The 13,134-nt window shown below is 43.4% G+C and overlaps 2 protein-coding genes and 1 non-coding gene across 4 annotated transcripts in view; 1 reads left to right on the top strand and 2 right to left on the bottom strand.

Moving 5' to 3' along the window:
- spega (striated muscle enriched protein kinase a) overlaps positions 1-4,986 on the top strand; it is a 51,892-nt gene extending 46,906 nt beyond the window's left edge. Inside the window, exons 39-42 of the mRNA XM_062528620.1 lie at positions 140-363; positions 786-861; positions 1,181-1,330; positions 2,379-4,986. Of these exons, the coding sequence (XP_062384604.1) occupies positions 140-363; positions 786-861; positions 1,181-1,330; positions 2,379-2,607 (679 nt within the window). The 3' untranslated portion in view covers positions 2,608-4,986. The remainder of the gene's footprint in view (positions 1-139; positions 364-785; positions 862-1,180; positions 1,331-2,378) is intronic.
- A 336-nt stretch (positions 4,987-5,322) lies between these two features.
- obsl1a (obscurin like cytoskeletal adaptor 1a) overlaps positions 5,323-13,134 on the bottom strand; it is a 28,234-nt gene continuing 20,422 nt past the window's right edge. For both annotated transcript variants that reach the window (XM_062527522.1, XM_062527523.1), the window contains 7 exons: positions 11,409-11,675; positions 9,851-9,963; positions 9,495-9,648; positions 8,712-8,873; positions 8,115-8,219; positions 7,070-7,336; positions 5,323-6,831 (listed from right to left, as the gene is read on the bottom strand). In XM_062527522.1, coding sequence (XP_062383506.1) covers positions 6,557-6,831; positions 7,070-7,336; positions 8,115-8,219; positions 8,712-8,873; positions 9,495-9,648; positions 9,851-9,963; positions 11,409-11,675 — 1,343 coding nt within the window. In that variant the 3' untranslated portion in view covers positions 5,323-6,556. The remainder of the gene's footprint in view (positions 6,832-7,069; positions 7,337-8,114; positions 8,220-8,711; positions 8,874-9,494; positions 9,649-9,850; positions 9,964-11,408; positions 11,676-13,134) is intronic.
- On the bottom strand, positions 8,012-8,083 carry trnaa-cgc (transfer RNA alanine (anticodon CGC)). The gene has a single exon. It is a non-coding gene; the product is annotated as a tRNA-Ala (tRNA).

The following is a 13,134-nucleotide window of genomic DNA, read 5'->3' as shown; positions in this document are numbered from 1 at the left end:
ACATTATGCACATTGAGAGACTGACAGATTAAGAGATTTACAGATTGAGAGACATAGAGACGTACATTGTATTGACAGAAGTACATTGTTATGACAGATATTGTATTCAGCATGGCCTCTTTGTCTTGTCCTCTTGTAGGTTCCGGTATTCTGAGGATGATATTGTGCAGTATCTGGTAGGCATCCTGCAGGGCTTGGAGTACCTGCACAGCCGGCGAATCCTTCATCTTGACATCAAACCGGACAACATCATGGTCACCAACCTGAACGCCATTAAGATTGTTGATTTGGGCAGCGCTCAGGGTTTTAATCCCCTCACACTCAGAACCTATTGCAGAGACCTGGCAACCTTAGAGTTCTCTGGTAAGCTGTGTGTCAGAGGCATCAATAATGTAACGTTAATGGTGTGTTTATGCTAACGACTGCACTTCCCATTAATGATCTCTTCAATAACAGAGTTCAAGAGAATAAAACAGACCTCAACACTCTCTAGTAATTAGTGTTTTTAAATGCCTTCGTTAATGCTTTGTTTATTATGGCCATTACTGCATGCAGTTAATGGTCATTTATCCCTGATTTACTAATGCCAATTATATAGAAATGCGTTGTAACAGCTGAAAATGCTGATGAAATATTTGAACAGTTATAGAAGACACAGAAGTGCCAGTCTTTTGTATAACCACCAGCACCTGCTACAGTATGACTCAGCAGTAGGTACCCAAACGGACCCTTCTGGAGGGGGTGTGTGTGTGTGTCATGGTGTGCCGTGTCGCTTCTCTCCGCAGCTCCTGAGCTGTTGAAAGGTGACGTGGTGGGGCCCCCAGCAGACATGTGGGGCGTGGGAGTACTCGTCTACATCATGTGAGTCACAACACAGAGAGGGGGAAAGAAACAAGTTATACAAAGGAAAGAAGAAAGTTATACAAGACTGTATGAAAAGAGTTTCTTCTTGGTGTAACACTTAGAATCTAAGTGGTATACCGAGAAAGTCTTAGATTGTTAAACTCATTTACTATGCAATTAATCACAAATTAGTTGCTATTTTGTGGACAAAGGCACTGGCAAATGAGCTGGTGTTTAACTGTAAAATGTTCTGTAGTTTTTAATACATTACCTGTAGGCAATGCCGTTTTTCATGGAATTGCATTGTATGAGGGTTGTCACTCACATTTCTGTTCAGGCTGAGTGGAAGACTACCCTTCCAGGAGAAGGACCCAAAGCAGACTGAGACCAAAATACTGGCAGCAAAGTTTGACGCCACAAAGCTGTACCCAAATGTGTCCCAAAGTGCCTCCGCCTTCCTGAAGAAGACGCTCAATGGCTATCCCTGGTGAGAGAGCACAGCAGATCTGATAGTGTAGAGGGCTGATGTCTGGTGAGGCTGAGGATACCATTCTGTGCCTTATAATGTAATATGATATGATATGATATAGTATAATATAATATACCATAATTTCCCAACTATTAGCCGCGGCTTATACATTTTGCAAAATTTCTTCAGCTACAGTATGAGGTTAATACACGGGGCAGTTAATGTGGTATTACTATGTTTTTTTTTTCTTTTAACTTACATAAAACACTGTCCTGCGGCTTATACACAATGCGGCTAATACACCGGAAATTACTGTAATATAAGCTGTATGGGGACTTTGTCTTAGGTGTAGGGTCACATCTAACTACAGTACATACAGTACATGAAATATATAGCATTATTTGTAATGTAATAAATGTGTTGATGTTAAGGTAAGTGATTACCTTAGTATACTTAACATCATAATTGGAATTGATGGTAACATGATGGTGAAGTTAAGCCCAATTCACACCAAAGATTCCCGACGTGACGAGACGGAGTTGCAGCGGTGTGAATTAGAAGTTGCACGTAGTTGCAAGCCGTCGCAAGCCGTCGCAGAGCATGAAACATGTTGAGTCGCAGTCGCAAGGTTTTAGAACGTCGCGGCTCGTCTCGTCTCGTCTCGTCTCGTCGGGAATCTTTGGTCTGAACCCTACTTTACAGTTTAGGTATCACTCTAGTATCTATGGAAGCAGTGTGAAAAGTGGATTTAGGGGATAGTCTTTTGCTATTGTACGTGCTACAGTAAGTGAGTGATGGCATTTCTAACTGACAGGCTAAGAGTGGGGGTGGGGAGGGTGATGATCTGGAGACAGTGTGTGTGATGAGTGTGTGTGAGTTTGTTTTTCACTGTTGACAGTTCACATGTTCTAGAAGCAGGGGAAACAGTGGAGAGAGATGGGTGGAGTTCTGCTTGTGTAGAGCAGCAGCAGCAGATGGAGGTGGAGGTGGAGGTGGAGGTGGTGGAGGTCTACAGACAGAGCTGTGGGTTCCAGTAACACCTGTTTGTGTTTGTGCCTCATCTCAGGTCGCGGCCCTCCATGAAGGACTGCTTCTCCCACGGCTGGCTGCAGGACTCCTACCTGATGAAGCTGCGGCGGCAGACGCTCACCTTCACCACGGCGCGCCTCAAGGAGTTCCTGGGGGAGCACCAGAGACGGCGCGTGGACGCCGCCACCAAGCACAAGGTCCTCCTGCGGGCCTACCAGAGCGGGCCGCCGTCCCCCGCCTCCGCCACCACGCCCGTCACCCCGTGACCAGAGCTCCCGTCTGGGGTGTGTGAGCGGCTCTCTCCCCCCTCCAACCCTTCAGCCCTCTGGGTCTTACAGAGCACAGTGGGGACTGGAGAGGCTCCAGCAGCCTAGGCTGGGCCCAGCTGCAGAGACTCCTACGTGTGAGACGGCAGTGTCAGCTCCCTAGAGCTGTGATGGAGAGAGAGAGAGAGAGAAAGAGAGAGTGAGAGAGAGAGAGAGAGAAAGAGAGACAACGACAGAGGTGGCTGACAACCGAAATACAGATCAAACCAAGATGGATTTGAGCAGGAGTAATGGATTGCTTGTACTGGACCATCTAATTAGCTAAGTGTTCATACTTAGAGAGGACTCTGCGGTTTTATGACTTCCCTCTAGTCATCCGAATCTTTTTTTTTTTTTTTTTTGGAAGATGAAGTAAAGGTTTTATCGGAGCAAAGCCGGTGCGTTTAATTTATTTCCTTGGCTGGGTCGCTATCAAAAGGCAATCCAAGCAGAATGTAATTAATGTTTTTAAATAACGGTACACTTCAGTGAGGCTGTTGGCTTATAAGTCATGTCAGAAATGTTGACTATGTAAGTGATATGTCACTATTCAAATCAATGCTGACTTCAAAGATCCTTTTGAATAGATCTTGATTGATAAAATGTATTAATGCGTGATCCACATTGTACTCAACTCAACTCAACTCAACTCTGGCACAGGAGGTGATTTTGGACCTTAGCGACTGGTTAGAGACTAATACTGTACTTGACGTTACGCTGCTATGTGTTGTGTAATCATTTCAGTTGCAGAAACCCACCGTATGACAATGTGTCTTGTTTACTTCCCTAATTATTTGCACCTTTTTGGTGAATGTGTAATGTACCTTTTAATATTTACAAACTGCACTCTTGTGTGATACTGAGCTCCTTCTGGATGTTGTGAACAGCTTCCTGGATGTTGCAGCAATACTTGGTGACATTTGTAACGGCCTTGTTTAAATACTCATATATTTTACAGTTTGTACATGATTTTGAGTGCTTTTGATAGAGACCTGTTTCTATGGACAGAAGATAATTGGATACTACGTGAAAGTTTTCTCTTGTACACATCTCTCCTGACCGTTCCACAGCTAAAGGCCAATGCCCACAGCTGGCAACGACTTTTGCTTCTATGGATTTGACGTTTAAGAGATAGAACAGTTTTCTAAACTTTGGCGTTACTTGACGCACATCAGATGCCGCTAGTGGGAATTGGCCTTAACAGAGTTGACTCCTCAAGGTGTCATCAAGTACCAAAATCAACCTCTGACTAGACTAGAGAAACATTTCTCCAGTCAAGGAAAAGGTCATAAACTTTCATGTCAAAACATGATTTTCCAAGCACACTTAACATCAGATTGAGACACAGAGATGACACTGACCGCGTAGTGTTGTACTAGACAAACTAACAATGGGACAGCAAAATGTCGATATTTTCAATATGAAAAAAAGCCTTGCGTATTGTTATACAGTAGGTTCACATAGGGTACTTTGTAGATGGTCCTTCATGGAGAGTTATCATTATATTGTCATGTGATTCACATACAGTGGTGTATTCTCATCTAAAGAAAGCTGCTAAAACCACGCATTGAATGCAGTTACTAATGTGAATAAAATAACTCATAGACAATGCTTTTGTTAATGGTTTGTTGATATAAAACCATGCATTGAGTAATGTAACTGAAACGATTCTAGATGGTGGTAAGATAAGTTATTAAGGTAAAACCATAAACTTCAGTGTTTTTCCAGACTCCTGGTGGTCCAGAATTGAAGTTCATGATTTGTTCTTTTTGCATTACATGAATTGATGCTACTGTGAGGATAAGGATCATATTACCAGAAACTTCACGTGCTGTCATTATGGTAGAAAGACTGTGTCTGTTCTGAGTACAGTATGCTGACCTTAGAAGGCCCCATTGGTTCAAAAGCAGTCAACATGTAGTGCTGAGTTCAACTCAATTTACTCAATTTATTGTTGGAGACACTGTCAGTGTGTGTTTGTGAATAAGGATCCGCGTGCAAATCATGTTGTGTCATGCATTGCAGAGACCTTAGTTAAGATTCTGAATGGACAGTTCAGTCCAGTTTGGTCAAATGTTGTAGAAAGTGTAATTTTGATGTGAATGTGCCATGCTCTTCTCTGTGTTTTTGTGCATACAGTATCTATCACATAAAGGCTCTTCACTCTGATGCTCTTTGGACAGAAAACAGCTGTTTGACTCTAGCAAAATCTATTCTTCTGACGTACAGTATATCACAATGTATTATAAATACACAAAGGAAATATAGATGATTTTTTGAAACCCACTTGGATGTACTTTTGTTTTCAAGTTCTTGTCAAATAAAAACATTTGCATAAAATCGTCACCATGTACATAATGGAGTGAAATGGAGTAGGCTATAGACTAGAGTCTATAGAGTTGAACCATTTGGACTATTTATAGACATAACACTGAACCTCATTTGGTCACAATCCAAGGAATTGATCGATAGGACGGGTCAAATGTGCCCCTTAAACATATAATACATCTGTGATCAGCAGTTTTATGTGAAGATCTGAGTCCAAGACACCTTTCAGCTGAAATTATATGAACTATTTGCTGTAACAGCCACCCACTAGTCGTCTGACCATTTTTTTTGCCAATTTATACCAGTGAAAAAAAAGTTGGATAAAACAGTATAGTTTGACGCCATTATTCCTTATTGTATTTTTAATATAATCAGAACATCTGGGACACACTGGCAACAGAATTGACTCTTCATGCATGCTGTACAATACAGAAAGGGGATGCACAATCATTATTCTAGAACAGGCACCATTCTAGAACATGGACTAGAACCAACCCTACCAAGTGAATCTGCCTTCTCTGTTAACCATGACATCCCTCTTTGAAATGGCAGCAAGTGCATTTTATACCTTCCTTCAATGTTATAAAAAGTGCTCAATATAAAAGATACATCATGAAAAATGCACTTAAACAGATTTTCTTTTCTGTAAAATAATTTATAACACGCCCTCCCATTACATGAATTACTCAGTAATTCAAATCCATAACCCCATAATTTGCCTCCACCTCAGCATCACTCATGCTAAGCACATACTCAAATTGCCTACAGTACCTACAAACCTGACGCTCAGTCACTTTAACCCTCACCGGCCAATATCGCCTGTCTAACTTCCTCCTTCCAATTCAGCCTTTCATCCACTCACTACATTAACTCCCTTTCTTTAAAAATACGGTAACACTTTATTTGAAGGGGTCTACATACAGTAAGGGTGACATGTAACCGTCATAAGAATGACATGACACATGTCATGCACATGAATGACACATTACTGTTGTCTGTTACTGTTACTGTACATTACTGTTGTATTGTGTCATTTGGTTTTTGACATTCCAAAAACCGAATGACACATTATGACAACAGTAACATAATAATGTGTCATTAATGTGGATGACATGCCACCCTTATTGAACACCCCATCAAATAAAGTGCTACCAAAAATACAATAGATGTCAGCAAACTCGCTAAACAGAAATACACATCAACCATTTGTCCAGGTAGTTCTGCTTCTTCTCAATTTCGATGTTGATTTCTTTCAAATTATTCAAATCATTAAATTAGATTGTGAAAATGGGCCTGATATGATGATAGAGCCCTCTCCCGTAACAGTATTCCCCTAAAAAATGTAAAAATTATTAGTACTACTACTCTTTTCTTAGAACAGCATCAGGGTTAGTGTCCTGTCCGGTAACCTTAAGAAATCTAGTGTCCATTAAACCTTTAAGTCAGGCGGTCAGGTCCTTGAGGACTTCATTCCAGCACACTACCTCTATTCTCTGTGATCAAGACCAAAGACTGATTCTTGGAATACAGGACCGACGTTCTACACTCTAAACTTGTCCACCACTCTGAGTGAGTCCTGGCTCTAGTTCTCCACCATGAGCTGTGCTTGGGTCTTGGCTTTTCCGATGGTGAAGCGCACCGTCCCGCACAAGTCCACTGAGGTCTTCTTGAAGATGAGCTTGTGGACCGAGCCCTGGGTCTCCAGCCGGACGTCCGAGCTGTTCTGGAGCGTCTCGCCGTTCAGCGACCACACCGGGGCCTTCAGCAGGGGCATGGAGAGCTCGCACTCAAAGCAGGCCTCGTCTGGGGCGGTCACCTCAACGTCCTCCAGTTCCCTGACCAGCAGGATAGACTGACCTGTGTGTGTTTGTGTGTGAGTGTGTGTGTGTGTGTGTGTGTGTGTGTGTGTGTGTGTGTGAGAAAGAGAGAGATAGAGAGAGATAAACAGGTGTGTGTGAGACAATACAGGAGAGATATCAAACTCTATTAAAAACTACAAATGTTTAAACAGAGAACCAGTGTGTACTGTAACCGTGTGCATTCATCCATGAATAGCTACCTATGAATAAACCCTGATATCACCCTCATATCTCACCTTCCACCATGAGCTTTGCCGTTGAAGTGTGCTCTCCGGCCTCCACACTGTATATTCCCTCGTCCTCTAGCGCCACCTGCTGGATGATCAGCCTGTGGCAGCACCCGTCGCTGGTGATCTCCACGCGGTCGGAGGACTCCAGCTCCGTGTCGCCGCGGTACCAGGTGACGTCGCAGCGCGGCGTGGACACCGTGCACTCCAGGATGACGCGGTGCTTCTGCAGGGCTGTCCGGTCACGCAGGGGCTTCACTATGCTCACCGGACGGTCTACACGGAGCACGGAAACAGAAGGGATACTGGACATTACAGCGCTGCATACACTACTGATAGGAAATAAACATTATACGCCATACAGTCCACATACACACACACACACACACACACACACACACACACACACACACACACATGGTCTAATAGGTATTACAGTATAAAAATCATTACAGCATATAACCAGGACAATCAGTACATTTACACTGTAATACGTATTAGTCCACCTATGTACTTGCTACAGCACAGTATTACAGTAAAGCAATATTGCACTGTAGCATAGAAATAAGTAATATGATCATTCAATACGTCACAGTGCGGTATCATTCATAATTGAAAAGCTGTTCAAAGAAGTAAGAGAGGAGTAATTGCATGTGTTTATTGAAGGCTGTCAACAACATATACATGGTAAGAGAGAGACAGTAAGAGAGGGGTTGATTAAAAGAAACCTGCTGGTATGATACAGTACATATACATTTTTCCTATAGCAGACATTTTTACCGATTTAAATATGTTCATTATAATTACAAGGGCATGTTGCATTGTCCCTGGAGCAATGTTGAGTTAAATGCTCAAAGGCACAACGGTGGAAGCCGACAATTGATCCTACAACTTTTCAGGTTACTGCATGCTGTAGCTCCTTAACCACTACACTACCACCACCCACATAATTGGAGGTGCCGGGGATTGAACCCGGGACCTCATACATGCGAAGCATGCGCTCTACCACTGAGCTACATCCCCTTATTGTGGTCGAAGATAATAAAATGCTTACCCTCCACTTCCAGATAGCCGGTGGATTCCAGCTCCTTTGCAACAAATTTGATCTCCCCGGAGTCCTCAGCTGTCACGCTGCACATGAGGAGGAAGTGCTTTGTTCCTGTAAATGACCCGCAATACACGGATTGGTCAAATAAACAGGTAAACAAATAAACAAATAAGCAGACAGGTATGGCATCAGTTGTACTGTCATAAGATGATACCCTGCATTTATATGATACCCAAGCCAAAACATGTGTACAGTTTAAGGTTGGACCAAAATACATCTATGGAAAGATGTGGCTTCTGCTTCTGCTTCTGCTTGAAGCTACAAGATGGCTGATTCCATTCAGAGATTAATTGTCAATGTGAATGTCTCACTGTAATTGTTGCAGTGCACCAAATTCTTGTGTTGACAGAGCTGAGATCAAAGTACTGTACATTTGAACTGATGTGAAATAGTTATATTGTGCATCCAAATACTTGTTACTCAAGCTGGTGACAGAGTTAGATACAAAAACACTGACATACAGACTAGAATCAGACAAGATCTGAGTCTATAATCGGCTGTCAGAATATTCAAATGAGCTGTGATTTCCGCTGTGTCACCAACCTTCCCGTCGGATTTTGATGGAGCTGGTGGGCTTTAGCTTGTGTCCGTCCTTGTACCAGTCCCCAGGCACGTCCACCAAGGACACCTCGCACATGAACACGGCGTTCTGCTCCTCCTGGATGCACAGGTCCTCCAGATGCTGCACCATCTCCAACGCATGCTCTACAAGTAAACAAGTGCAAAATAAAACACAAATAAAAACAAACGTACCTTAGATACAGCCATAAGAGACCAATCCACCACACACTTGGTAAGATGGCCTTTTGGCAACTTACTACTTCAAGTGCTAAATCATCCGGAATAATTGTTAATTTATATCAATCAATCATTTATATCAATAGTAAGAAATGTAACACTAGAAAATAAAACACATCATGCAACATTTGACGTCAAAGGAAGAGACAAATGTCTTTTTCTTTGAAGTTGCAAGAGCCTATTCAGAACACTAGGGGGCACACACACACCTTTCTTAACTACCTGAGGAGCCTATCCAGTTGAAGAAGAGAAGGTGGGATTTATTAGAGGATTTGTTTTATAGATCGGAATAGTGATTTGTTCCACTTTAGGTTACATTATCTAGTATTGTACCAGGATACAAGTAATAGTGCAACTTGAAAGACATGTTGTGAGCAACTGCTAACAAAAACATCAAACTCTCAAAAACTAGGTGGCTGACTCCTTCAGATGGCATTTATCAATTTATTTATTATTAAATTATAATTGTGTAAATAACAACTGTCTTCCCCTGTAGGAGGGTTGAATGTAGAGAAGGTCACTCTGTACCGTAAATGTTGAGGTCACAGGCGGTGCTGAGATCTCCGACTTCACACGAGTAACTGCCCGAGTCGCTGGGGCTGGACTCCAGGATCTGCAGGAAGCGCTTCCTCCCCATGGAGTAGATTCTGTGGTTCTTACCAGCCTTCAGCTCCGCATCGTCCTGAGGCCATCATTTCACACAGAGATTAGGTTAAGAGATTACAGGGATTAGGGGTTATTGAATGAATGGTGAGATAGCAGCAAGTGTGTGCTGTTTCGTTTGGTTTATCCAGAAGGTTCTCTCTGAAGAGGGTTCTTCTTTTCACTGAGAAAGTGAGTCCTTTATCTTATTGAAAGGAATACACAGTTTATTTGAGTCTTACCTTGAACCATTTCACTTCAACATTTGGTCTGGACAGCTCACACTCCAGAGTCACAAGCGAGCCCTCTTCAAAGCTGAGATCAGTGAGTTTCCTCAGGATAGTCACTGGGGTTTCTTAATCATAAGGAGGAGAGAACACTTTATCCAACGCACATGTGTTATCCTACAGTACATGTCAGCATTTTTTACCACAGTAAATACAAATACTTAAAAAACAATTGAATATAATTAATTGTATTGAATATCAATCTTAACAAACATTGTCTGAGGAAGGGCTAACGCCCGAAACGTCACAATATAAAAGTATTTAGAGCTCATGGTGTAGCAGACTTTTTTCTTCGTTTAATTTGATATCCAGTTTGTCCAGCACCCAGTGTTTAGAGATTGGATGCGCGTGCTTTGCTTGATTTTTAAAATATATGAACAGAGAGAATGTATCAGAGGTTATAATATAGGACCCTACCACTATACGGACAATAAGGCATTAAGTATACCCTACCACTATACTGACTTAATATGCTTTAGTATGTGCAGTAGCTCATCCATTTGATATCCCAGATCATTTCCATTTGTTCCGCCATTTCTCAGTCAAAAACCTGTGCCAACCACATGCATCTGAATCCAGTGGTCTTAAATAGCTCAGCAGCAGATCTGGAGGGGGTCATGCATGTTTAGGGGATGAGATCTTATGTTACTCTGGCTGATGTCATGCTATTGTTGTGCCCTATGATGAGCAACAGTGGTATGGGATGCACTGGGAGACTGCAGCTCCGCGATGAGCTCCGTGGCTTATAAGCATGATCACGACAGCCTCGATCGCAGCTGCCGCTCCTGTAAATCTGGCCCAGCGCTGGCTCTCATCCGTCACCTGGATATGTGTGTCTCTGGAGGATTTGTGGAAGGCCTCAGCTGGTAACCTAATCTTTGCCCACGGCTGACAGTCACTCCTGAGGTTAAATCATGTTCAGGGTTTGGACGTGCTGACAGTGGTGCTGGGTATTTGGGCAGTGCCATGATGATGTTGTCTCTTCTCATCGTGATTCATGGTCCAAAACAGGGAGCCATGTTAATCCTCACTGGCTACAGAAGTCATAACTGAACACTGGATACTGAGTTGACATTTAGTCCTTCATCATTCTTGAGTCTGATTACAAACAGTTATTATTTTGATGACATCATGGCAACTCACATCAGTTGATGCAAGCGACACAGCCACATTTTACAATCTAATTTGAGTTCTTTCTTAGATCTCCGAATGGCATTAGATGGAATGGAACATATTTCTAGAATCTCTTGATCCCGAGTTGACACATTTGTGTGACATTGTCAAAGAGGGGCAATAGGTGGCCCCAGCCGTGGTGCAACTGGCTGGGGCACCTGCACCGCACGCCGGCGACCCGGGTTCGATTCCCGCCCCGTGGTCCTTTCCAGATCCCACCCCTACTCTCTCTCCCACTCACTTCCTGTCATTCTCTCCACTGTCCTGTCCAATTAAAGGCATAAAAAGCCCCAAAAATAATCTTTAGGTATACATTTCTGGATCATTCTCTCCCCCGTACCTTTCACCTGCAGGTGGGCCGAGGTCCTCAGGCCGTCCGATGAGAAGACGATGGTTCCGGTGTCCTCCAGAGAGAGGTTGGACATGGTCAGTCCGTGGACGCGCCCGTTGGCGCTGACCATCCAGTTGTTGTTGGGCTTGATGCGAAGGCCGTCCTTCTGCCACACCCCCTCCACGTCCGCGTGGGACAGCTCCACCTCGAAGGACGCCGTCTCCCGCTCAAACGTCTCGATGTCCATCAGACTCTTGCGGACAAAGACCTTCCTCGCTATGGAGAGGAGAGGAAAATAAACAAGAAAAATTAACTGTTGACTCTATGAGCAGAGGGCAAACCCATCCCCTTGTACTGGTTCACTGGATAGCACTTTTAAGGCAGAAAGTCGTAGATGATAAGTCAAGCAAGTTCCTTCCTGAGTGTGCAGTACGTTTCCCAATACATTTTATGAAAACATTACTTAACCAATACCAATAACGAAACTTTACTGGTATTGTTCAAAATGTCACAAAACAAATGAAAAATCTTAAAAGTTCTCATTTTGTCCAGGATAACTTAGTCCATGTAAACGTGTACAATGTGTACATAAAAATGCCATGTTTTTAACACAAGATCTATCCTAGTGCCTTGGATAATGCAGTGCTTCTGCTGTCATTTCTGGCTGGCTGTCCTAGTGAGATCTCTCTTTGTACTTGAAACACCTGTAATCTATCACTTTCTAAACAGATTAGGGATGTGTGCCCCCAAATGTGTTCTATTGGTTCTGTCTGCTGGTCTGTCCCCCCTCCTCTCCTCTCCTCTCCTAACCTCTCCTCTCCTCTCCTCTCCTCTCCACCCCTGCCTTCCCCTCCTCTCCTCTCCTCTCCTCTCTCTCTCCCTCTCTCTCTCTCTCTCTCTCCCTCTCCCTCTCCCTCTCTCTGACAGGAGCATACCAGCTTTTCATCAGTCTGGCTGCACTCTCACAGGGCTTTATCCATCTGTCCATGCAGGCCAGGTTTATTTTTATAGATGATAACAGCACCAGTGGCAGCAGTGGCAGCAGTAGCAGCGGCCTATACTGTATGTTCACCGCTGCCAAGGTGAGGAGAGGAGGACAGCAGCATATGCTTTAGCTGACGTCAAGCAAAAGCTGTCTAAATTCCTGGGCAGAGGCAATAGAGAGAGCTGGACTATGATCACAAACAGGACAGGAGCTGAAAGCCGGAGGGGGTCAGTGCCAGAAGTGGACCAGGACAGGGCCACACCGAGGTCAGAGTAAGCTGAGGTGAGGTCAAAATAGCAAAGAGAGGCTAATGTTTGGGAACCATGTTCAGAGCCTTGAAGAATTAGATCTAAAAAAACATGGATGCTGGATTTAGGATTAGCATTTAAATAATAAAAATACATTCTTCAAGTGTCAAAGAAAGTTCAAAAACAGCATGTTCTCCTTGAACAATCAACTCTGTTTGAACTTGAAATTAATCATGTTGCTGTTTTAGGGGATGTCTCTTTAACCTTAACCTGACAGACCATAATCCTACAGGGATGCTGGGGATGGCAGAGACACAAAGCAGGCAATGACATCTGACACTCCCAGCTCTGGACACAGCCATGCCGTCATCTCATTTCTCATTAGTGTGATGCTGTTCCAGCCAGTTCCCAGTACCAGTCACCATCCAACAGGTGGTGATAAGGTTGTAGAGTCCAATTCAAAGACAGACATATCCATTTGTCTGTAAATGTGCGTCCCAGG

This window comes from Sardina pilchardus, chromosome 23 (genome assembly GCF_963854185.1).
Source record: "Sardina pilchardus chromosome 23, fSarPil1.1, whole genome shotgun sequence".
Lineage (NCBI taxonomy): Eukaryota > Metazoa > Chordata > Actinopteri > Clupeiformes > Clupeidae > Sardina > Sardina pilchardus.
Note: the sequence above shows the minus strand (reverse complement) of the source record. Positions and strands in the feature narration are given on the sequence as shown.